The 24,791-nt window shown below is 43.2% G+C and overlaps 1 protein-coding gene across 1 annotated transcript; it reads left to right on the top strand.

Moving 5' to 3' along the window:
* Window positions 1-147: 147 nt before the first annotated feature.
* On the top strand, window positions 148-24,791 carry Gprk1 (G protein-coupled receptor kinase 1). The gene is made up of 15 exons (XM_071769645.1): window positions 148-1,428; window positions 17,626-17,702; window positions 19,892-19,965; window positions 20,094-20,195; window positions 20,332-20,406; window positions 20,512-20,573; window positions 20,663-20,714; window positions 20,803-20,994; window positions 21,095-21,402; window positions 21,480-21,654; window positions 22,128-22,505; window positions 22,596-22,650; window positions 22,731-22,879; window positions 23,062-23,154; window positions 23,469-24,791. The coding sequence occupies exons 1-15, from the start codon at window positions 1,316-1,318 to the stop codon at window positions 23,625-23,627; spliced, it is 2,064 nt and encodes a 687-aa protein (XP_071625746.1). The 5' UTR covers window positions 148-1,315; the 3' UTR covers window positions 23,628-24,791.

The following is a 24,791-nucleotide window of genomic DNA, read 5'->3' as shown; positions in this document are numbered from 1 at the left end:
CGCAAAAGTTGGACTAGGGCAAAGTCGGATTACAGAAACAGTGTTGCTTTACCGACGATGATTCGCGACCGACTCGTAAGGGGGAAGAGAAGAGGGAGTCGAGCCAATTAGGAGTTAGGAAAGCCGGAGGCCGGAGCAAGTAGTACGTAGTGCGACACTCGCCTCGCGCGAGCGCCGAACACCGAACAGTTGTAAGTTTGCGCTCGACGCGAGTCGTTGTCATCAGTTGTCATCGTCTCTCGTCGGTGCTGCAACACAGCAGCGTTCCGTCGCGCCCGTTCGCAGAGCGAGTGTGAGATTTTCGTGGGTCTCTTGCTTCACGCGGGGCGAGTGAATGCTGTGAATGCGCGCGTGCGACCGCGGCAACTTGAATTGAAGTCGAGCTCGACGGTAGTACGACGGGCGACGTCGATCGCGACGAGAGGCACGGCATCGCGGCCGCTCCGCGTGAAATGGGTGCTCGCGCGACCGACGGCAGGCCTGCTTCGTCGCGGCGCGTAGTCCCGTACGTGCGAGAGGCGGCACTGTGAAACGAGAGGAAGCGGCGGACGAGGAGGTGGAGGAGGAGGAGGAGAGGGAGAGGAACGCGGCGCATCCCGCTCGAGAAAAAAAAGCTTGACAGAGTGGAATCTTAAATCTCGTCGTGAGTGTCGTGACGAGGACAAGAGAGGGCGAGACGGGAGAAGAAAGAGAAAGAGAGCATTGTCCTCCGCGAGGATAGCATCGTGTTGTCCTTGCCACGACACTAACCTCAGTGTCCTCAGTCCTCAGTCTAACTGGTCTCACAGACCTCGCGGTCTCAGGTCTCAGGTCTCAGTCAGCAGTCAGCGCTGCGCGCACAGCCACAGGCACAGCCACAGCCAAAGCCACAGTCGCGTCACGATCGCCGCTCGTTGATCGACGTCCGTCCATCCGTCTCCTCGGATCTGTCAATTGAGGGGGGCCGCCGCCGTGCGCGAGGGAGACCTGCGAGAGAGGCGGGTATCGGTCCGTTCGATCGCGCACGGGATGCCATCCCCGCCGTCGCCGTCGTCGTCGCCCTCGTCGTCCCCGTCGTCACCGTCGCCGTCGGCTTTACGCTAAAAATATGCGGCAGTGAGAAACGGACGGCGGAGCACCACCGCCCGTGGCAGAGCCGAAGCTCTGCTGCTGACTCTCGGCTGCGTGTGTGCTAGGTCCGCTGGTGCCGGAGGGCGAGGGGGGAGGGAGGAGGAGGAAGACGAGACCAGACTAGGAGGACCCCGCGATCGGGGACCACGACCAAGGGGGGTGATCATCGCGCGACAGCCCACCGACGAAAGGAGCACCGAGGAAAATGGCGGACCTCGAGGCGGTGCTGGCCGATGTCAGCTACCTGATGGCCATGGAGAAGAGCAAGTGCACGCCGGCAGCCCGTGCCAGCAAGAAGATCATTCTGCCGGATCCTAGGTACGCACTCCTCACCGCGACGCGATTTCCGGCGGCGTTGCGTGCGGTTCGATACGGGGTGGAGGAGGAGGAGGAGGAGGAGGAGGAGGAGGAGGCAGCGGCGGCAGTGGTCCGTCTATCCGTCTATCCGTCCATCCGTCCATCCCGTCCGTCTATCCGCACGTCCGCCGGAGAACCTCTCCCCGTTTCCTGCCTCTCCCTTCCGCTTATTTTCTTCCCCGTTCTTCCTTCGCGAGAGCTCTATCTCTCTCTTTCTCTCTCGCGCCAGGAATAAATAATGTTTACAAACAAAACGCCGCGGTTGACCACTCGGGGCCCGACGCGCGTGCCTCCGATCGCAGCCGGCGTCGCAACGTCAAAATTCTCGCTCTCCAATGCCCCATGTAAATCCGTTCGATAGCTTCGCGGTCCTCCGGATCGCGAAGCTATCGAACGGATACACGCGATCTCGGTAACGGCAAATCGGATTCACGTGCTCGCCGGAGGATCGATCCCCGCTGCACCTCGGAAGTTGATTAAATCGTCCGCCCCGTGACATTTTGACGTTAAAAGTTTCTCTCAACTTTCTCTCGAGGGAGAAAAAGACTGACCGGTCTACCTCTGATCCCTCACGCGATGATATCGACATTCCGTATCAATCTACGTCTACGTGCACAAATATATAACGCACACCCCGTATATCCCGGTGTTGCACTCGTTAAACTTCGGTTTACCTTTGGAAGATTCATACTCGGGATAGAATAAATTTTGTCCCCTCCCCTGCCCCGCGTTCTCTCTTTCTCTTCCTTTCGCGAAAACCTCCCCGCTGATCGGTACTTTGCATCGATTATAACTTGCCAATGTTTACACCGTTCGCGTTATTTTCGGTCCGCGAACCGCGGATGTTAACCGTAGCTTTCGGCCTCGTGAAAATATAAGTCGACGCGGTAGGAGAGCGGGACTACGTTTTTGCTGGCGACACGCCAAGCAAGCGCGAGCGTTTCACGTGCGCGGCTGAAAAACGCTGAATAAGGGAAAACTGGCGCGAAGGGCGCCGCGCCGCGCGACGGACAATTAAAGCGAGGCCAGGAACTTTCACGCGGGTGACCGTCGCTCGAGAGCACGTGCTTTCCCTCCCGTACATCATTTCTCATTATTTCCCTTTGTAGCCAGAAATAAATGCAACGAAATTGAAACTATTGCAGAGGCTTACACAAGTTTTACAAATCGCCAAGTTGAAATGACCGGGGAGAATTTAGCCTAGATAACCAGATCTGGAAATATCTCTCATCGAACGTTTCGAGCATTAATTTTTTTATTCTCTTCATCAATCTATATATATATATATATATATATATATATATATATATATATATATATAATCGAATGTTCCGACTGACTCATCAACGCCCAGCCCAAACCCTTAAACCTAGAAACATGAAATTCGGGGAGTATATTCCTTCCATGACGTAAGCACCCACTAAGAAGGGATTTTTAGAAATCGACTCCTAACGGTGTGAAAAGGGGTAAAATGTGTTACCGTAGCGAAGCACGGGTATCAAGCTAGATACTTAATTAAAATCTTAATTAAGCGTTAAGACCCTAATAAAGTTTGGGGAGTGTTCTTAACGAATACTTTGGTGACACGCGATTTAAATCGTTATTTAGCTTTTTTAAAACTCTTCCTCTTTTCCGCTCCTTCCGCAAATATTCATTTTAATTTATCTTCGGGGCTTACGTAAAATCTCTAGAGTGCATCAAAGCGATGCGTTCGGCGGCGGCCCAATTCCACCGTAATGCTCGGAATCCATTCATTTACGTAATTAATTTTATGGCTCGGCGGTGCTTCACGCTCGCGAAGAACTGATAGAATCAGTGGGTCGCGTGTTACGAAGTGTCCTTGTGTAAACACGCACACACACATACACACACGTACGCAACACCCCAGACACATCCTATTAATACATCCTATCTCGTGCATCCATATTCTTTACGTCAACGATATTCGTGTATAAGTAATTCACTTTTATTACTCTCGGCCTGCGAGATAAAGGAAGGAAATGGCCGCGTAACCGTTCCGTTTATCCCCCGAAAACCCGGCGCGCAGTAGTTCCTTTGTCGATTATATTCCCCTCGCGTATAATCACAGAAAATGGTTTCTTTGGCGCGCCGAACTTTTGGTGCGCGAATGAATGGACCGCGTTGAATATCGGATTACATCTCGCTGCGTCCGTCAATGGAGCCTTAAAGTCGATCGTCTTGAAACATTTCGATTCGCCCGTCGTCGTCGTCGCTTGTGAACGACGCGACGCGTTTCTCTTGTCCTCACCTCGCAGTGCCTCGCACGATAGAGCGAAGGAGGCTCGCCGTCGCCGTTGGCGTCGGAGCGGAGCAGCAACTCCGGGTATCGATTTATTCGACACGCGGTATCTGTCTCGCGAAAGTTCGCTAAACTGTATTCAGCCAGCGGCGAAGTTCTAGGAAACGTGCAGTCGATTTATGAGCGATTCCTCCGAAGCGCATCGCGAGCGACTCCGCAGCAGCGATTCCGTGTAATTAAACGCGTATAGACACGCTCCCGAGCGCATCGAAACATTCTGCGACGTTTCTGCACAATCCGCGACTCTCGCGGTCCCCCTCACGATCGAAAGACTATGTACGGGTTGGATTTATCTTCGCGTTTACGCGAAAGTCGGGCACGGCTTTGATCGCCGATATAAGCGAGATAAACTTTTGCATGACGGGATAATGGGAAATTCTCTCGGCGTTAACGAGTTTACGAGTCGCCGTAATATTGTGGACGGCTCCTCCGCGCGGTTCGAGGAAGAAACTGAGAGCGAAACTTCGGGCTCCGACACTTTTTTTCATTTTATTGGATTAAGCTCGCGGCTCCGAGGTAATCAAGAATCGCGCGGGTTTGTCTCACCCCGCTTAATATCGTCTCATTTAGAACTATAATACGGGCTATTAATATACAGGGTCGGCTTATAGCAGACGGACGGGCACGCAGTATCGATCCCGTTTCTGCGTTTCGGCCCGATTAATCGTCGTCCTCTGGTCACCCTACCCTGTGGCCATTAAATTCGGATTAGCCAGCGTGAGATTCATTACCGGTTTGCACAGAGTCCGCCTCGCGCGTTTGCATCCGTCAGCTACTCCGCGTAGACCGTAACGCCGCACAGTGGGGCGAATCTATCAAAAACCGGATATTGGACGAAAAAATGAAAAACGTATAATTCAAATTTTGACGAGATTTTATGTTAATATATGTATATCCTGAACTATAAATAAATGTCCTTATAATTAATTTTATCCCTTGTTTTTTCCTCAAAATGATCTGATAAAGTATGACATTTTCGCGAATACTGAAATTCTAGTAATTCGATAGGTTACTTTCTAAAGACTCTGCCGAAAGCCTAACTGCGAATATGAGTTAAATGCCTATCAGAACTTATTTATTAGGGTTCAAAAAACATATTTATTTTAGTTTTATGTCATTCGAGTACTATTATATATTAATAAATATACACGACATATTCGACTATTAAAAAGCTCTTACTTCAATATTCAAACAGGAAGAAAGTTTGTGGATTAGAATGGATTAAGGTTTGCTCTGCGCCATTTGATAGGGCAAAGTGTATAGTTTTTGGACATATAAGGTTGTTTATCCGTATACGTCCGGCTTTTATGAGAAAATTGACGTCGAAGTTCACTCGACATGGTCGAACGTCGTCCACGAATAGCTCAGCGGACGCCGTTCGAATCATGTCGAATGAATATGGATGTCTATTTTCTCATAAAAGAAAGACGAAGGGGGATATATAATTTGTTTAAATATTGCTATTTTTTAATGATTAATTACACCCATATTTTATAACAATTAATTATGTCAATTAATATAATAGCGATGAGTCGAGGCTCTATTGGAAATCCAATCGTAGGGAAAGCGGGCTAATTAAGAGCCGTTTGCTGTTGACAATGCGAAAGTTTTGTTAAAAATATTATTAAAAATATTGTTTATTAAAAATATTGTTCTCCTCGAGGGGGTAGGGGGGGAGGGGAGGGGGAGGAAATAAAAACAGCGGAGATAAGAACTTTTCGTCAGTCTTTCTCGATCAGTAGTCGATTAAAGACTTTTTGATTTTGAAAGTTTTGCTTTATACAATTCACTTTGCGTCCTTTTCAGGATACAGTGAAAATATATAGAATATATAAAATATATAAAAGATTATACTTTTTAACACGCTCGTAAAATGGAAGCTAGCTCGTATAGTTACAACACATTTATTACAAAGCATGAAAGTTGGTTAAATTGTGAATTTTCTTTTTCGAACGAAGTACTGAATTTAATTCCTACTTCTTCACGTACGCGTATAAAGTACGGAATAATCCGGAAATGACTGATTTTATTGTTCGGAAAAAGTTAAAATCCGATGACGCGCTATTTATATATAATTTTATCCAGAGACATCCCGAACATGTCAAAAAGATTAGACAATTCTGTGAAGAAATTGAAAATGGAACAGATTTGATTGATAGAGATTGCATTAAGTACGACTTTAAAAAATGGAGGTTCTATATTCGGCGTGTATGTATGTATGTATGTCTACGATTTTTTTTTAAACTACTGGACGGATTTAAATGCGGTTTTCACTGTCCTATAGAGCAATTTTCCAAGAAGGTTTTAGTACATAAAATATCGCGCTAGAACATCAGGGTACGGAGCAGTAAGGAAATATGCGATAATAATTATTCATATTAATTTAATGAAACACTAAAAAAGTATAAAATAAAAAAATTTTTTTTAAATAAAACCGATTTTTCAAAAAAAAACTAAAAAGTATTTAAAAAATTAAAAAATCATCTATGCGTTTTATGAAAAATTGTTAATTAAATAATTTTGATTTCATACACAAAATGTATAATAATCGTATATTATTTATGTCAAGTTTCAAGTCATTTCATTGAAAAATGTAGAAGTTATAAGCAAATGACCGAAAAATAAGGCGTTCGCCCCACTGTGCGCCGTAACAACCAAGCCCGCAGTGTTGCGCTTTTATGGATCGCGTGCTCGCGAAACTTACTCGCGCGCCGATCTATAGAAGCGAGATTCCTCCCGAGCGCGCCGCAGAAATAATACTCCGATTTTTCTGATCAGCCTTCGATTATTACGGCCGGATCGGATTCTCCGATATATCCCCCGCAATAGGTACATTCTAAAAAATGTCAGAGTGCGCGAGTTGTTTTTAGCTCATTATTTTTGCAACGCCTTTGTGGAACTTGGCGAACGGCGCGGCGGATCTGCATTAATCGTCGCGAAGCTCGTGCTCGTCGCTCGAGAGAGGCAGAGAGATTCGCGAGCCGCGGGACGCGTTCGCGAGACAAATCGCGCGTTCCGCTCGTTTCGACGATTATCGGCGCGATAAGGATTTCGTTTCCCGCGACTTGTCATCCCGCCGACGTTATCGGAAAGAGGAGAAATGCGCGGCACGCGCTCGTTAGGCTCGTCCGGCGCGACGGCGGAGTTTGAGCGACCGAATGGGGACACCCCATCTCGTAGCGACCATCTTTTTTTCTCAAATAAACTATAACCAGGTCATATGCTTAGCTTACGTAGCGTAGTAATCGCTGAGAGAAGAGCTTAGTCGACTAATATTAGACTAAAATTAACCCCGACTAAAAGCGTTGACACTGGTCGAGTATACTCGACTTGTCACACCGACCCAGTCGACCGTACGTCGGCTGTATAAATCCGGTATAAGTCAACGCTGTCATCGACGACGTCGCATCAGCCTCTCTCCCTCTCGTCTCGTTCAGCGCCGGCTAATTAAAAGAGGAGAAAAAAATTGCACCTCCCGAGATGCGGCGGCGACGACGTCGAGATTATTCATGACAGCATTAATGCGCGTAACGGTATATCGCGTAGCCGTTGTAACCCTCGCCGCTTCACGGGGCGCTTGAGTTAAAAATGCGTGAACGCGCATCTGGCGGCGCGTCGGGGGATAACCGCGTGCCCTTCGAGTGCATTTTGCGCTCTTGCGAACCACTTGCAGAGGGATCGTGCCCCGTGTGCTTGCGTAAAATAAGATTCCGAAAGGGGAGAAAAATCCCGAGAGCCCGGGAGCCGGAGAGATCGAGAGAACACACGGTGAATTACGAGTCGCGTTCATAAATCGCGTAGAGGAAAAAGTATATACGCAGTTTACGTAATATTTCAAGCGTGCGTGCGGTACGAACGTACAAAATTACGATGCGGAAACATAGTATTTAACAGAGGATCTCGCGAAAGGAGAAAAAAAATATACCGCGTGATTCATTAGAATGTCACGTATAGCGGGCGATATCCGTCGAGCTCTCTGTTACGTGCGAAACGCGACACGTAACATTTTAATAAAATAAAGGTAGACAATTGTTCGCTTATAAGACTTTATTTGGCACAGAGCAATGGTATGAGTCGAAGGTGTGTTTGCTCAAAGGAATGAGGTTTAATTTCCGTTGATATATGTGTTATAACCAATAATGGAACGCTTTATAACAATGTCAGAAGTAGGAGTTGCGGCTTTTTAGAAGAGAACTAGAGACCAAGTAAAACAGAAAGGTTGACGCATGATGCAAAGATTCGTTGGAATGGAACTGGTTTTTGTAATTATACATGGTGACGCGGAAGTTCAGAAAAAGAGTTTTGGATAAAAAGTAGGAGAAAGTAAGTGAATCACGAGGTATAAGGGTTTAGACAGATAGCGGGACTTGGGCTTATTAGACTTTAATTGTTACTCTGGAAAAGTTTGTCTGGAAAAAACGGTCTTGCAAAAAATTTTATAAACACACGAGATATACGTTATGAGATACGCGGCACGTAACAGCTCACGAGGGACCGCCGGCTCTTTCCGTGGCATTTACTTTCTTACGAGCTCATTCTCTACGTTTTTACATTCGACATTTTACGGAGACCGACGCCTCGGAGGCACCGAGGGACACTTGGCGCTCGTGCGTGCCGTAACATCCTTGAATTGAACTACAAAGTATACGACCACGACCCGATGCTGTGCGATGCCACCGGTATACGTGCCGCCCCGGTCTAATACAGTAGAGTAGGAGCTCGGGAACAACTCAATTTTCGACTTTGATTAACCGCCGTCGTCCCGCGTGAGATACCTAGGTATAGTAGGTATAGGGGCCTCGGTATCGCGTCGATACAGCTCGGTATTCGGTATCCCACTGCGCGATTCTGCGTGCCGCGGCGAGGAACAGTCGTGGTAAATTTCCTGGCTGGTGCTTACAGAAAAAATATACGTAGCGCGGAGATAGCGGTTGCGTAGGTGTACAATGCAAATGTAAACTCTGGTCTTCTCCGTATTTCTTTTTTTCCCGCCTCTTTCCTTCTTTTCCTCTCTTTCTCCCTCATCTATTATGAAACATTGCGGGGTTTTCGCGAGCAAACGGGCGTATTGCCGCGGCAACGAATTCTTGAAAGTGGGAATCTTGCAAGAAGACGCGGGGGCGAAACGGAGTACCTTGTTTCGGTCCATAAATAGTCGAATCATATTGCTAGTGTTGATGCTCGGTAAAGTTTGTTCTCTACTCTATCTATTTATCTCTCTTTCTCTCTCTCTCTCTTTCTCTCTCTCTCTCTTTCTGTTAATGCGCACCATTTTGTTCGTCGATGTACGCTTCTCCGATGCCTCTTTTTCTCTCTCTCTCTCTCTCTCTCTCTCCTGAAATTCTTCCGATTCGCAAAACGGCTTCCTATAAATCCCCGGATTATTACGACGAAGCGAGCCGTAACCGTATTAGTTCGCGAGGAATTATCGATATATATCTCTATCACCACGTTAATCCTCCGCTCGCTTTCGTAACCGATTCTTCCACATGTTTCTTGTTCCAATTTAATTATATATATATTCTCTGTAAATAGAGTTTTATTCGTTAGAACACGGTTCTCTTGTTGAAAGGATTCAAGCGCGACGGTATTGGCGTTATCCATCAGTGTCGTCGGACGGGATCGGTTAATCGTTGATTGGCTCAGGTGGGATCGATAAAATACTGGGCCACTCGCTCTTCTCTCGGTATTCAGAACGGATAACTGCTATCCCGTTTTCACGCGCGGAAGGGAATAACTCCGGGCAAACACGAGGAAAAAGAAGCCTATAGCAACACTCCCGGAAGGACGTATATCGGAGGAAGCTGCGGTCCCGGATGTAATTAAAGGTAGCAATCAACGAGCCGGGCAAACGCGCTCGTCGTCTCTCGCTAGCCTCGTGTGTCGCTATAAAAACGTCTCTGGCTCGGTTGTAAAAACAGCTTTTAGAGGGGAGTAAATAAACGGGAGAGCATCTCACGAGAGGAGAGAGTCACGAGCGTTATTGTGAGCTTTCGTGATTGACTCTCGCTATAAATTAAGTAATTATGTTCGAGCAACATATGTGCTTTAACCCGCAATGGATAACTTTTCTCGGAATGCTCGAAGGAGGTCTTTTTGACTCCTCGCGAGTCTACCAATACTTTTTAAACTCCGATATGTTTCTCGTTTTCCGTCGCAGTGATAACTTTTAAATGTGCTCAACTAACTTGTAACTTTGCGAATAAAAACATTTTTAGTACGAGAGTCCGCGAGCATTTCATTCGTGTCGTTAACGTAAAACAGAACGGAACTTGGAACTCATTAAGGAAAATTACATGGCAAGAGTGAGTACGGCAAAAAATAAATGTTATGTAATATTATATATAAAAGCGAATGAATCATATTGTGCAAAATGAAATCGTATAAAGTATTCTGAGACGCGATTGACGAGTCTCGCGCTGTGTCGTGAAAGGCCATTTTCGACAGCCGCACAATTGAAATACGGTGGCGTATCTTTTCACGCGATGTCGCGCTCGCATTCGCTCGCTCGCACACGTAACTGTCGCCATAAATAATGAGGATACCCCATCCGGCGCTACATGCATACATTAATTACCTCCTTTTATCGGCGCCGCAGCGCGCGTACAGTCGCCTGAATGGCAACCGCGAAACTACCCTATTCACGTTGGAAAAAAAGGGAGATTGCAGTCAAACCGAGGAGAAAGATGGTGGAACGGTGGTACGGAAGATTGAAAGTCCGGAAAGAGACTCTCGTAAGAGCCGCTGCCGAGATGAATCCGCTTTTCCGTCGCGAGCCTAAAAGTACATTCGAGAACGTGCACTCGAGGGCGCTCGTTCGTTAATCCGAAGATCCGAAGCCGCTTTTACGGACAAAGTGTAATTTTCCCGTCGTCAAATTGCTCGCGGAAAACGACGGCAGCAGAGCCGACGGAAACGGATAGTAGCGCCGTCGGTTGATGGAAATATCGTCTAAGTCTAGCATGAGTTCTCTCTCTCTCTCTCTCTCTCTCTCTCTCTCTCTCTCTCTCTCTCTCTCGCTCTCTCCCATCTCTCTCTCTCTCTCTCTCTCTCTCTCTCGCTCTCTCTCTCAATCTCTCTCTCTCTCTCTCTCTCTCGTCTCTCTCTCCTCTCTCTCTCCTCTCTCTCTCTCTCTCTCTCTCTCTCTCTCTCTCTCTCTCCTCTCTCTCTCTCTCTCTCTCTCTCTCTCTCTCTCTCTCTCTCTCTCTCGATGCGCGCTTCGCTCGCTTGTTTACGCGATTTTAACTGTGTTCACGATTTTAGCCTGAGAGGCAAGCAACTTTGGGAATGATTAATATACCGACGCGCTTCCACACGCTCGGCTGCAGCTGGATCGCGTTATGCAACGCGAGGATAAATGACTTTGTCGAATCGAGTTGGCACCGAAGAGTATCCTGTCTGTCTTCGCGTACCACATCGACAGTGTGATTTCTTTCTCGATATAATAAATGGATCTATCTCAGTCCGGAAACGCGCTCAGCGCGTTTAGAAACATAATGTAGTGGAGCGTTAAAGATCCCGGTCTCCATGCGCGCGTAAAAAGGTCAAATGTCGCCTCCTTAATTTTACGTTGCATAACGCGAGTCAATCAGTTTTGCAAGCCAGTATTTTCTCGAACTTTTGCAACGCGAATTTTGTTTCTGGAACGACGCAATTTTCAGCAACAACGAATAGATCTGCGCGGTCGGTCAAACTGCCGAAAAAGAAGCTTCGGATTCCAATTTTTTTACTGCAGCGAAACAATAAGGATTGTAGCAGAAGAGGAAAGACCAGTTTTAAGACGTCAATGAAAGTGTTTATGCATTAATCACAATTATTAAAATAGCGGTTGTAAAGATACGAACGTACCGGACGCTCGCTTCGATTTCTTCTCATAAATGAAATTGAGGAAAAAAACACATCAGCGGAATGTACGGGATGCTCCTCTCGTAATTGACGTCGCGGCAATTAATTTTATTTGTGTTTCGCTACGGGAAAAATACGAATTGTTTTGATTGATGCACGCGCGGCAAAGTGTGACGCGAGCGAGTCTTTTGCGCGTCCCGGATATGTACTTTATGGAAATAAGTAAACGGCGGTGATCGTTGCAGCTTGGCTTTACCGCGCCGCGCGGTCGGCTAATGCAACCGAACGAGCAATCCCCGTTTCAATAAACTTCTTCATCTTCCTGCAGCAACGTTTACTGCGACGCACGCACGCCGCGCGGAGGTTTCGGTTTGATTTTTGAGGCACGAACAGAAATACGCCGGCGAGCGGCACGGTTTACGCGGTTTTAGCGCCGCGATTTCGACACAAGCCGAAAGCTGACGGTCAGTCGGCCGGTACTGTATGATTGCCGTTCAAAATCAAATTGCGTGCGGCTAATCGAGAGCGCCATTGTTACGAAAATCATCCAATTTTCATTATCGCAGTATCGACAGGGTCGATTAGGATAATAAGATCTATCTTTGTAATCACGCGATTACCGAGATGATACGCTCGGTGGAATCGATGAGATGGTTTGACGTTTACGACATAATATTGATAATTGCGATTCTCAGCGAAGGAACCCCACGTGAAGCTTGTTTTGAGATTCAATCTTCCTCGGATTTCATTCTTCGCGAAGGATCGCAGTGAATTTTGTCCGCTTCTCCGCTGAATAGTTCTCAAGCGTCCTAATAAGACTCCTGACTGATTTCTGCGAAACACGACGATCAAAACTTTCAAGTTTTTGTTCCACGCGGAACTTTATGCTAAGCATCCTGCCGGACGCGAGTTTTGAGTTAAGATTTGAATGACGATTGTAAATAAACGTAAAAGACTGGCCGATCCAAAACCGAACTGATCGTTTTAAATTATTTTGATACTTTTGGGAATGGCATTTAATTTAGCAACAGGAAAGTTTCGGTCGTTTCCGTTTTTACGTGTATATTTTTTTTTCTTGCGCTCGAGCAATTCGAAGCAATTAAAACAGAGTTCGCGTTCAGACGGATTTACATAACTGCCCACTCGTGTCTTTTTTCATAACCGTATAACATTGTGCTAGATTTTGAATTCATCGCGTCGATCGAACACGGTCCGAACGGCGAGTGGAAGGGCCTGCCCGTTGCTGGATATACGCGATTATCTGGCGACGCTCCAACCAATCACTGGAAACACGGATTTATTTTGATCGGTTGTAAAGCTCATTCACCCCCGCTCGATACTCGGTGTTCCACTCTACCGTGGGGCGTGGATTAAAATCTTTCCCCCACGGCTACCCAGAAATTGACTCGAATCAAACTTTACAGCCAACCGAGCCTTTATCCCCCGAGCTCCATCACTTAAATTGTCATGTTTACGCCGCTTCTACCTTTATATTTTTATAAAAGCCCGGCATTATCGAAACACTTTTAAAATGCCAAGACTCCAGCTGTTTATTCGCATTCCTCTTCTTTTTATACCTCCGATTAATTACAGGAAGTGATACTTCATCAGCACTCGAGACACTTGAGACATCTTTGTTCCTTCACATGTGGAATCAGATAGAACGATCCCCTATACGCACAAATATACATTCAGAAAGAGACAAATGTGTGCGTTTTAGTCGATGAAGTCTTTTAAAGTCATCCTTGGGCAAGCTTCTTCGTTTCATTCTTCGCTTCCCTCAACGGCTTCCCTTTGTCAAATGATAATATAAATGATAAAAAGCGCTTTTACGTCAGCGTGAAATAAAAGTCGGCGTGACGTGGCCCAGAAGCGCGTTTGAGAATAAATTTTAATATTTGTTTTATAAGTAGTCGCTTTACATAATAACTCCTCGAGACTTTCGAAACGGTCCATGTGTCGTTTTCTTTTTTTTTTTAATGTTGCGCGATCGCGAAATTAAAAGTCCGCGTCGCCGCGCCGCACAGTGGGGCGAACGCCTCATTTTTCGGTCATTTGCTTATAACTTCTACATTTTTCAATGAAATGACTTGAAACTTGACATAAATAATGTACGATTATTATACATTTAGTGTATGAAATCAAAATTATTTAATTAACAATTTTTTATAAAGCGCATAGATGATTTTTTAATTTTTTAAATACTTTTTAGTTTTTTATTTTATACTTTTTTAGTGCTTCATTAAATTAATATGAATAATTATTATCGCATGTTTCCTTACTGCTTCATACTCTGATGTTCTAGCGCGATATTTATGTACTAAAACCTTTCTGGAGAATTGCTCTATAGGACAGTGAAAACCGCATTTAAATCTGTCCAGTAGTTTTAAAGAAAATCGTAGACATACATACATACATACACGCCGAATATAGAACTTCCATTTTTTGAAGTCAGTTAAAAAATAAAGTTAATTTGATTTTCAATGATAGTCTTAAACCTCGGGATGTTTAATTTTTGTGAGTTTTATAATAGAAAAGAATAAATGTGTTGTAACTGTGCGAGCTAACTACCCATTTTTACTTCAAATTCTTCGTGAAAATCATGATTTTTCTTTTCAATGCTTCCAACGCGACTTTGGGTAATTCAGTATTAATACATAATGTTATGTGGCTTATTAAAGCCTGATAATTTGATAAATCCAGATTATTTGCACGCATACAATTAAAAAGTTGACGATTTGTTCGGAAATTTTCCATTTTACGAGCGTGTTAAAGTATAATCTTCTATATATTTTATATATTCTATATATTTTTCACTGTATCCTGAAAAGGACGCAAAGTGAATTGTATAAAGCAAAACTTTTAAAATCAAAAAGTATTTAATCGACTACTGATCGAGAAAGACTGACGAAAAGTTCTTATCTCCGCTGTTTTTATTTCCTCCCCCTCCCCTCCCTTCCTCCCACCCCTCCCCTTCCCCCTCGAGGAGAACAATATTTTTAATAATATTTTTAACAAAACTTTCGCATTGTCAACAGCAAACGGCTCTTAATTAGCCCGCTTTCCCTACGATTGGATTTCCAATAGAGCCTCGACTCATCGCTATTATATTAATTGACATAATTAATTGTTATAAAATATGGGTGTAATTAATCATTACAAAATAGCAATATTTAAACAAATTATATATATCCCCCTTCGTCTTTCTTTTATGAGAAAATAGACATCCATATTCACTCGACATGATCGAACGGCGTCCGCTGAGCTATTCGTGGACGACGTTCGACCATGTCGAGTGAACTTCGACGTCAATTTTCTCATAAAAGCCGGACGTATACGGATAAACAACCTTATATGTCCAAAAACTATACACTTTGCCCTATCAAATGGCGCAGAGCAAACCTTAATCCATTCTAATCCACAAACTTTCTTCCTGTTTGAATATTGAAGTAAGAGCTTTTTAATAGTCGAATATGTCGTGTATATTTATTAATATATAATAGTACTCAAATGACATAAAACTAAAATAAATATGTTTTTTGAACCCTAATAAATAAGTTCTGATAGGCATTTAACTCATATTCGCAGTTAGGCTTTCGGCAGAGTCTTTAGAAAGTAACCTATCGAATTACTAGAATTTCAGTATTCGCGAAAGAAAATGTCATACTTTATCAGATCATTTTGAGGAAAAAACAAGGGATAAAATTAATTATAAGGACATTTATTTATAGTTTAGGATATACATATATTAACATAAAATCTCGTCAAAATTTGAATTATATATGTTTTTCATTTTTTCGTCCAATATCCGGTTTTTGATAGATTCGCCCCACTGTGCGCCGGCTGATCGACTCGGCTCCGATATTGTATAATTTAGCGCGAGAAATCAGCGCCCTTAGTATCTCTATTCTCTATGGTGACCAGCTCCCGAAAATACTGTTGCGTAAATAAGAAATTCATGGTAGGTGGAATGTTGCGGCGAACTCAATTATTTGTTTAACAAGACGTAAGGGCCGGCCGGAAAGGTGAAAAATCGATCCCCACGGACGATCGAACGAACGAGTGCGATACAAAGACGATTAATCATTGATAAAACTGACATGAAGATTTCAAAATCTTGTAGTGGATCGAAGTAGGGTATTTCTGATGACAAAGTAATTTCAGTGGCAATTGCCCGATCGTCAGCATCGAGTTGGTTAGAAGAAAATGAAAATAGGCGGAACGGTTCAATAATATAATTAGGTTCTTTGCAAGTTTATAAGATGCTTATATTAGCAGTAATATAAATTGATCATTAATTCAAGACGAGATATTACATTTCCAGCTTTAGCACGGCATAATAGCTGCATTTTAAAACCATTCGCAAAGACAGTCGGCACGTGGCTCAAAACGTATAAAATTCTCCAAAATTATTATTAGGCATAAAATCCCGTCCAATGATTGAAAATGCTTATTTTAAAAAACCTGTAATGTCGTTGGGATTAAAGATAAAAGTGAAATATATTTTATTGTCTTATATTTTTTCGCAAGAATTAAAATATTACAAATCATTTTATCTTTTCCTGTGGTGTATATTTCCCAATAAGATCGTGCGTACGCGAAAATAAATTGTCGCGGAGAAACGCGCGCGTCCCGAGAAATGCACTCTTGACGCACACGCCCTTTAACGTTATCTCTTCAAGAGTCATCGATTACGTTCTTGTTATCGCAGGCACGTCGCTCACTTTCCAGTCTCGTTTGCCTCTTTTTCAATCGCCTGGTCACTCTCACGAGCCAGTTCGACTGAAATAGCCGCGCTACCGATTGCGGACGATCGAGTTGCGTCACGGACGTATCCTCGCGCGATGCATCCATCGCGAAGCAATTGACACGCGATGCTGCGATGATAATGGCACTTTACGATACTTGATTTGACTCGATACACCGCAACTGCGTCTGATATTTCTCCCTTTTTTCTCTTTTTCTATCGAGCATTTGCGCAAGCACTCAATATATGACAGCCGGATCGAAACTTTAGAGTTAAATTAATGTTCCGAATCCTCGTCGATTGGCGAGAATTATTTAGCCCATCGCGCTGCGTAGTATTCGCTAAAACACCGGTTTGTGAAAGATGCTGCTCGGAGGAGAGGAGGAATCTTCCGCTCTCATTGTCAGTCGCTCGCATTGAAACGTCACTACGGCGCGGGCGTATAAATATTATAATATATACGCGTCGCACATCGTAGGATGTCCTCGACCAATTTATTATTTATGACGGTTAATTGGTTGTTTCAATATTTCAGCCGTACCCCGACAAAAATATCCGCCGGGATAACGAGAAGGACACGCGGTTTTATTTATTTATTGACTCCGCGGCAATGCGAAATGAACCCTCTTGTGCTCTAACACCCTAACGCCCACGTGCTTTCGCGTGGTACGCGCGGATCATTTGGATAACTGGATACGAAAGAGATGCGCGCTGTATTTTTTGTCAAATTGGCTGTTATCTGTCCGGTATCTGCGGAGGCAGCGCTTTTGTTATTCGAGCCCGCGGCTCTTGTCGTTCTTGATGCTTGCACCCGCGGATCGAGCTGTATCGATGACACAATGAACTATAATAACGGTTGTAATTCCGTCGTTTGACATTTTGATCAATCTCATCGTGATGTAGGCGCGACGGTGGCGATGGCGGATGACGGGATTTCGTGTCGCGCTAATATATTCCTCGCGAAACGCGCCGGGCACATTTTCGATAGATTTACATCGACGGCGACGCTTGATGGAATAACTGATCGGGTTTTGCCGCCACCCGGGCCGGAATCTCTCCGGAAATTTCAGGGATCTCTCCGGGTGCCCCGAGTTTTCCAACGAGAAATATCTTTATGCGACTACATATTCGCTTCTGCATTTTTCCCTTTTGCGCTTTTATCAGTCTCTCGGAAAAAGGACCACGTCACCGTAGGCGACAACGATAAACTGTTGTTGATGGGAAAAATCGATCCTTTCTGTTTCAGCGTTCGGAGCGTCATGCACAGATATCTGGAGAAGAATAACGAAGTAAACTTCGACAAAATATTTAATCAAATGTTAGGTGAGTAAGCTATCGCTCCGATAGTCCCGCGCCCTTCGTTCGCCACACTCTCGGCCCTCCCGCCCTTTGACGAGATCAAAGACAAAGGAGGCTTACATTTAGTTCGTAAATTCGCCCAAACTTCCCCAATCTAATTGCGCAGCGAGGAGAACCTTCTCTCAACGTGCCTTTTTATCTCTCTGTGTTCGGTAGTAGTACGATCCAATTATATATAGACCTCAAATATCGGTATATTGTCTCTCGCTCTCTCTTTCTCTCTCCCTTTTTCTCTTTCTCTCTAATTAATGCAATCATACAAAATGCATGCGTATATTATTCATAATATTTATACATACACTGTTAAAATATAAATAAAGGTCAGGCTCGTATGTATCAAACAATAAAATAAAGGTTACCGGTCAATAACGAGCAAGAGATTGTTAAAATTCAAAAAGGTATATTGTTACAAACAATTGTTAAAATGGGACGTTTCGGCAACACCGTGCCTTTCTCAGCCAAATTTAATAGAATTGATAACATTATATATACGAATAGTCAGGAATCAGACATTTCTATACATCCAATAAGTACAGTAAGAATGTCATAAAATCGTAATCGCTGTACAAGTACGGTCCTTAATTGAAAGTTGAGTCATAGAATTGTTTTGAACGAAAAAAACCGGAATTGCTGCACATTTTTAAAAACCTTAATTGAAAGCGAATAATAGGATCGAAACAAACTTAGTAACAAACTTAGTAACAATTCATAGGAATTTAATTATTTGTCTATTTACATCCTTTGTTGGCAATCGATTCCTGTAGAGCAATAATGCTCAGTCACACACAAGATTTGATACAGTACGGTTGCTTGGGATACATTTCTATAGCTTGATCCTACATTTAGTCTCAGTACGTATAATCGTAACAAATTCTTACATTTACTCGCTCTTACAAGTTTTTAATTTACAATTTTTACAGTTTATATACACATTCTATTTTAACTATTGACTCTTGATTGTGACGTGATAACATCGCTGACTGACTCGATTCATTCCCACTGCCGACTGAGGAATAAATCATGGATCCTATTATTCGACTTTCAATTAAGGTTTTTAAAAATGTGCAGCAATTCCGGTTTTTTTCGTTCAACAATTCTATGATTCAACTTTCAATTAAGGATCGTACTTGTACAGCGATTACGATTTTATGACATTCTTACTGTACTTATTGGATGTATAGAAATGTATGATTCCTGACTATTCGTATATATAATGTTATTAATTCTATTAAATTTGGCTGAGGAAGGCACGGTGTTGCCGAAACGTCCCATTTTAACAATTGTTTGTAACAATATACCTTTTTGAATTTTAACAATCTTTTGCTCGTTATTGACCCGTAACCTTTATTTTATTGTTTGATACACCGTTAAAGGTTAAAGGATGAAATTTAAACCAATACCATGAGTTAGATTTATTTTGTTATTTTTAACTACCATGTGCGTCAAAATTTATCAGTTTGAAATAAAATAGGATTATTTTAACTCCATTGGTTTAGTCAAATTAAACATTGTTTTAGTTAAATTAACTACATATTGAGTAGGACCAGTGGCGACCTATGGAATAGTTGAAAATTACTAAAAATTGAGTTTAATTTAACTTTACGAATTTAACAGTGTATAGATAAACATAGCCGCGGCCACCGTACCAATTAATTTCTCGCAACTTGTTTCGCACCGTGAATTTCGGAGATTTTCAACGTAACGCGGCGCAACGCGAGCGTAAATATTCGTCCATGCAAAAAATTTCACCGAAAACCATTCTCCGAGGTAATCGACAGTCTCGTTTATGAATCGCTAATTAAGTGTTCCCTTGTTCGTAAAGCGTTATTTTAACACGATATTAAATCGAGCAGCAATTAAATTTGTTATCTCTCAAATTAATTGATAGAATTGAATAATGTACATTCCATCCTGAATTGTAGAACGCGATTTGATCGCCGGCCTGAGATGACCTGGGAAAAAAAAAACACTTGGTCCCTTTGGCGGGACCGCGCCAATTTAACACGGATGATTCGTCTTTCGGTCGCCAGTTATCGTTATTATCTATCTCTTTTTTTTCGCGAGAGTAGAGAAACGGCGTTAAATGTTAGCGAGAGCTGTGACAATTTACTGAAAGTTCGCCGATGTCAAGCAAACTCCACATGTACTTCCAGGTTACCTTTTATTCAAAGACTTCTGCGAGACTGTAGCGGAGGAACCGATTCCGCAACTTAGGTTTTACGAAGAGGTTCGTGTTTTTTAGTCCGCACACACTATATATATTATATATAGTTAAGTTTTCAGTACCGTCGCATATACCACACACCCGCTGGCACCCCGACTGCATAAAGAAATTTTGGTGTTTGTGCATTGTAGATCAAGGCGTACGAGAAGCTCGAGTGCCCGGAGGAGAGGAGAAAACTCGCCCGGGAGATCTACGACAATTATATTATGAAAGAGCTACTGGCGCATTCTCACGTGAGTGTATATATCGACACGGCACCGAATTACGTTTCCTCCTGTAATATATAATAATTGTAGGAGAATTTTCTCTCCCCCTCTCTTGGTGTATGTGACTTTTTAATGCACACGACGCGTCTCTATCTTTTTGCAGGAATACTCGCAAGAGGCGGTATCTCACGTGCATAAATATCTCATGAAAAATGAAGTCCCAGTTAACTTGTTCGAGGTAGGTCATTGTCTCGTGACCTTATCCGCGCGATTGCGCGTACGTGATCGATATTGTTCGTGACTTACGAAACTTTTTCTGTTTTTTTTTTTGTTTTGTTTGTAGCCGTACATCGAGGAAATATTTAACCATCTGCGAGGGGAGCCGTTTCAGAAATTTCTGGAAAGGTACAAATAACATCTTGAGCTCTCGCGAATAAAAATGAGCCTGTGCGTGACGTAACTTGCGATTAAAAGAAAATTGTGTATGTTTCTAGCGATAAGTACACCCGTTTTTGCCAGTGGAAAAACTTAGAGCTGAATATCCAGGTAAAGATTTGTCCCGTTTTTCTCGTTCTTTTTCAAGGACGGAATTTTCGAGATTAAATTATCGCTCGTTTTATAACGGAAATTGCAGCTGACGATGAACGACTTCAGCGTGCATCGAATAATAGGTAGGGGCGGCTTCGGCGAGGTGTACGGTTGCCGGAAAGCGGACACGGGCAAGATGTATGCCATGAAATGCCTGGATAAAAAGCGCATTAAAATGAAGCAGGGTGAAACGTTAGCTCTCAACGAGAGGATAATGCTCTCGCTAGTCAGTACCGGGGTAAGGAACTTGTTTTTTTTTCTCTCCTGTTGTAAAAAATGATGCCCTCGCGTTTAATCACGGTGATACGACGTGACATGATAAAGCGTTTTTATCACAGGTGGACTGCCCATTCATAGTGTGCATGACGTATGCGTTTCACACCGCCGACAAGCTGTGCTTTATATTGGATCTGATGAACGGCGGCGATCTGCATTACCACCTAAACCAACACGGAGTCTTCAACGAGCCGGAAGTGAAGTTCTACGCCGCGGAAATGATCCTCGGCCTCGAGCACATGCACCGCAGGTACATCGTCTACCGTGATCTGAAGCCCGCGAACATACTGCTGGACGAGCACGGACATGTCAGGATATCGGATCTGGGATTGGCATGTGATTTCTCAAAGAAGAAGCCGCACGCGAGTGTGTACGTACATGTAGCTCAAGTCCGATCGAACTTTTCAATCTATAACGCAACGATCTGAACTTGTTATTCTGTAATAGCGGCACCCACGGATACATGGCGCCGGAGGTACTCTCGAAGAACACCCCATACGATTCGAGTGCGGATTGGTTTTCCTTCGGTTGCGTGCTGTACAAGCTCTTGATAGGACGCAGTCCGTTCAGGCAACAAAATACCAAGGACAAACACGAAATAGATCGTATGACGCTAACCATGGTGCGTTGTTAAGATATTCTCGCTGGAAATTTCCCAGTCGCCGCGATCATATTTGTTTGTGACGATATGTCAAAAGTCAAAAATTTACATGAATCTTTTATGTATGTCGAAATAAATTACACCTTTGTATATGCTGCCACTTGTGTTGATAGAATAGATCTGCGAAAAAATACCAAACTTTTTAGTGAGTTAATCGATAGCTGTTAATCTTTATAAGATTTCTTTTACTTCGGAAAAACAAGGTGTACATTGCATTTTGATTATTTTTCTATTTAGTAATAGAAGAATTATTAAAAACTAATTTATTTTTGTATACAGTGTAGAAAAAAGAAATGTAGTCTTTTTGCTTCTGATATCATAATCTGATGTGGATCGCAGTGAGCGATCGGAAGATTCCAAGCGATTTCACAAAGATCTCTCGAGAAACTTAGACTCACGACAATTCTCAACTTAATTTTTTTAATCAATTGCAGAACGTCGGAATACCGGAGACATTCTCGCGGGATTTGCAGTCGCTGTTGGAAGGTTTGCTACAACGGGACATCAACAACAGACTCGGCTGTTGTGGCAACGGCGCGGATGAGCTAAAGGCGCACCCGTTTTTCAGTGGTATCGATTGGCAGCAGGTGTACTTGCTAAAGTACACGCCGCCGTTAATACCGCCGCGCGGTGAGGTCAACGCCGCGGACGCCTTCGACATCGGATCCTTCGACGAGGAAGACACGAAAGGAATCAAGCTGACGGAGGCGGATCAAGACCTGTACAAAAACTTTCCTCTTGTCATCTCCGAAAGATGGCAGACTGAAGTGGCTGAGACTGTGTTCGAGACAATCAATAATGAAGCAGACAAGGTAAGATAAATATTTCATCTTATTGCCCATAATAACTTGATTATCGACTCTTTACTAACATAAAGATTTCACTTTGTTTCGTCCTCGTAGTTGGAAAATAAAAAGAAGGCGAAACAAAAACAGCGGTTTGATACAGATGAGAAAGGTAAGTGTGTCATACGTATCGCATGGATACTCTAGAATCCGAATGGAATTGTAATCGGCATCGGTCATTTATACTTACAGGTTCAGACTGTATATTACACGGTTATATAAAGAAATTAGGAGGTCCATTCGCGAGCGCATGGCAGACGCGCTACGCGAAACTATATCCGAATCGGTTAGAGTTACATCCTGAATCAGCGACTAAGCCTGAGCTCGTGTTTCTCGATCAAGTAAGTACATACATCATGTACCAAGGATGACAGAGTATATTAAAAGAGGTCAAAAAGTTAAATTGTGATTTTTTCAAAATATATAGTGATCTTGTTACTTAATGTGTGATATGATACGTTTCACATTTCACCTCGTTCGAGAAAAAGGGTAACTTACATTATGCAATGTGAAACATTTTCAGGTTGAGGAAGTAGGAGCGGACTTACAGCTCGTAAAAGGGGAACAGTGCATTATAATGCGTACGAGGGACGCGAAAATCGTACTTACAAATGCCGTAAGTGAATCTTTCAGTGTCTCTATTGATGATATACTTTGCGATAAAATGCAACAATTAGAATTCAGACAAGTGACCTTAACTGTTCATGATCTAACTGTTCAAATAGTTCAAGGTGGAAACTTTCAAGTTTCAATGTTGGATAGTTCATACATTAATGAAAACTATTAATGAGGGCTAGAGCCTATTAATGAGTCTCGAAATGGAAGAGATTTAAGATTCTCAAGCAGAAAATTTGAATAACACGATCATTGAACAATTAGAACACTCGTAAGTTTTAAACGCTACTAATAATGATAATTGACTTGCCATAGGATGAGATAAGCTTGAAAGAGTGGGCGCTCTCGTTAAGATCGGCACACAAATGCTCAATGGAGATGCTCGGAAATATGGCGAGAAAAGCAGGCAAGATCTACGGGACTGAACGGGACGCAGTGATCCCGGCGACGCAGCGGTCCACGAACGGCAACTAGCCCATTGTCGTCATGTGCGACGTCGCACCGTCATACTCCAGTCCCACTGCCCCGCAGCAGCGACAGCAGCAACAACTTTTTTTATACTAAACGGATGATGGGGAGAGCAGCGATGGATGGGAGAAAGAAAAAGGATTTAAGAAGAGAGCGCGAGGAACGTTTCATAGAATGGCAACGCAGGTAGTGCCTCTTTCTTCCGAAGGCTTATTCTGGACTTTAACGCTATAGTGTTAAAAAAAAGTGAACAAATCCTTCTTTTGGCGCACCTCGATCAAACGGAACGTCCCAAAGAAAATTTCGTTATATGGCGGATAGCGCTGCGCTGTGTATTATAGAGACTCTAGCCAAGTAGTGTCGTACGTGCGTACGTTCTCCCAGGGCCATGAGGATTATGCGCGCGCGCGCGCCCATAAATACATACACATATTTACATACATATATACACGTACACCAAAAAAAACCATATGTACACGCAAGTAATCGCGGCTCCTTCTGGTCACTGGTGCGAGCGCGTAGGCATCTCATTATATTTGTACATTAGTTGTATGTGCAACATGTGACATAGCGACTAGCGACCGACCGAGCGACGAACAAAAATTAACGGATAACACACGAAAAACACAAAACATACATCCGGTAGTGTATTATTATGACTTAGTACTCTCTACGCGATCCCGTACTCTTATTACTTTTTACGCGTTTTGTCGTACCGCTCGTTTACTTAATTTATTTACTAATGCAGAGAGAGAGAGAGAGAGAGACCAGTTTTATATTATCCTTATGATGAAACAAAAGTGACTCATTATTTATTGTGTTGTTAAGTGCGAAAGAATGAGAGAAAAAAAAGAGAAAACTCGTTTGTATATTAACCAAAAGTGAATCGAATACCGAATGCATGCAACATATGTACGCTCGAGTGGATATACGCGAGTCCGCTCTGGCAATAAAATATGCGATGAACGTAGATGAGAAGAGCTTTCTTTCGTCCTGCATCATGTATCAGTAGAGCAACGCTAAAGTCCAGTAAGTATTTGTGATCTCCATTATATCATGTTTTAAACAGATCGTAAATCTTTACGTAATCGTGATTGATGTACGAAATTAACAAATGTTCGATTTAACAGTTGTACGAGAAAAGAATTACATATCAATGTCACGAATGAA

The sequence above is a fragment of the Temnothorax longispinosus genome, chromosome 1 (assembly GCF_030848805.1).
Source record: "Temnothorax longispinosus isolate EJ_2023e chromosome 1, Tlon_JGU_v1, whole genome shotgun sequence".
Classification (NCBI taxonomy): Eukaryota; Metazoa; Arthropoda; class Insecta; order Hymenoptera; family Formicidae; genus Temnothorax; species Temnothorax longispinosus.
The sequence above is the reverse complement of the archived record's forward strand: the minus strand, read 5'-3'. Positions and strand labels throughout refer to the sequence as shown.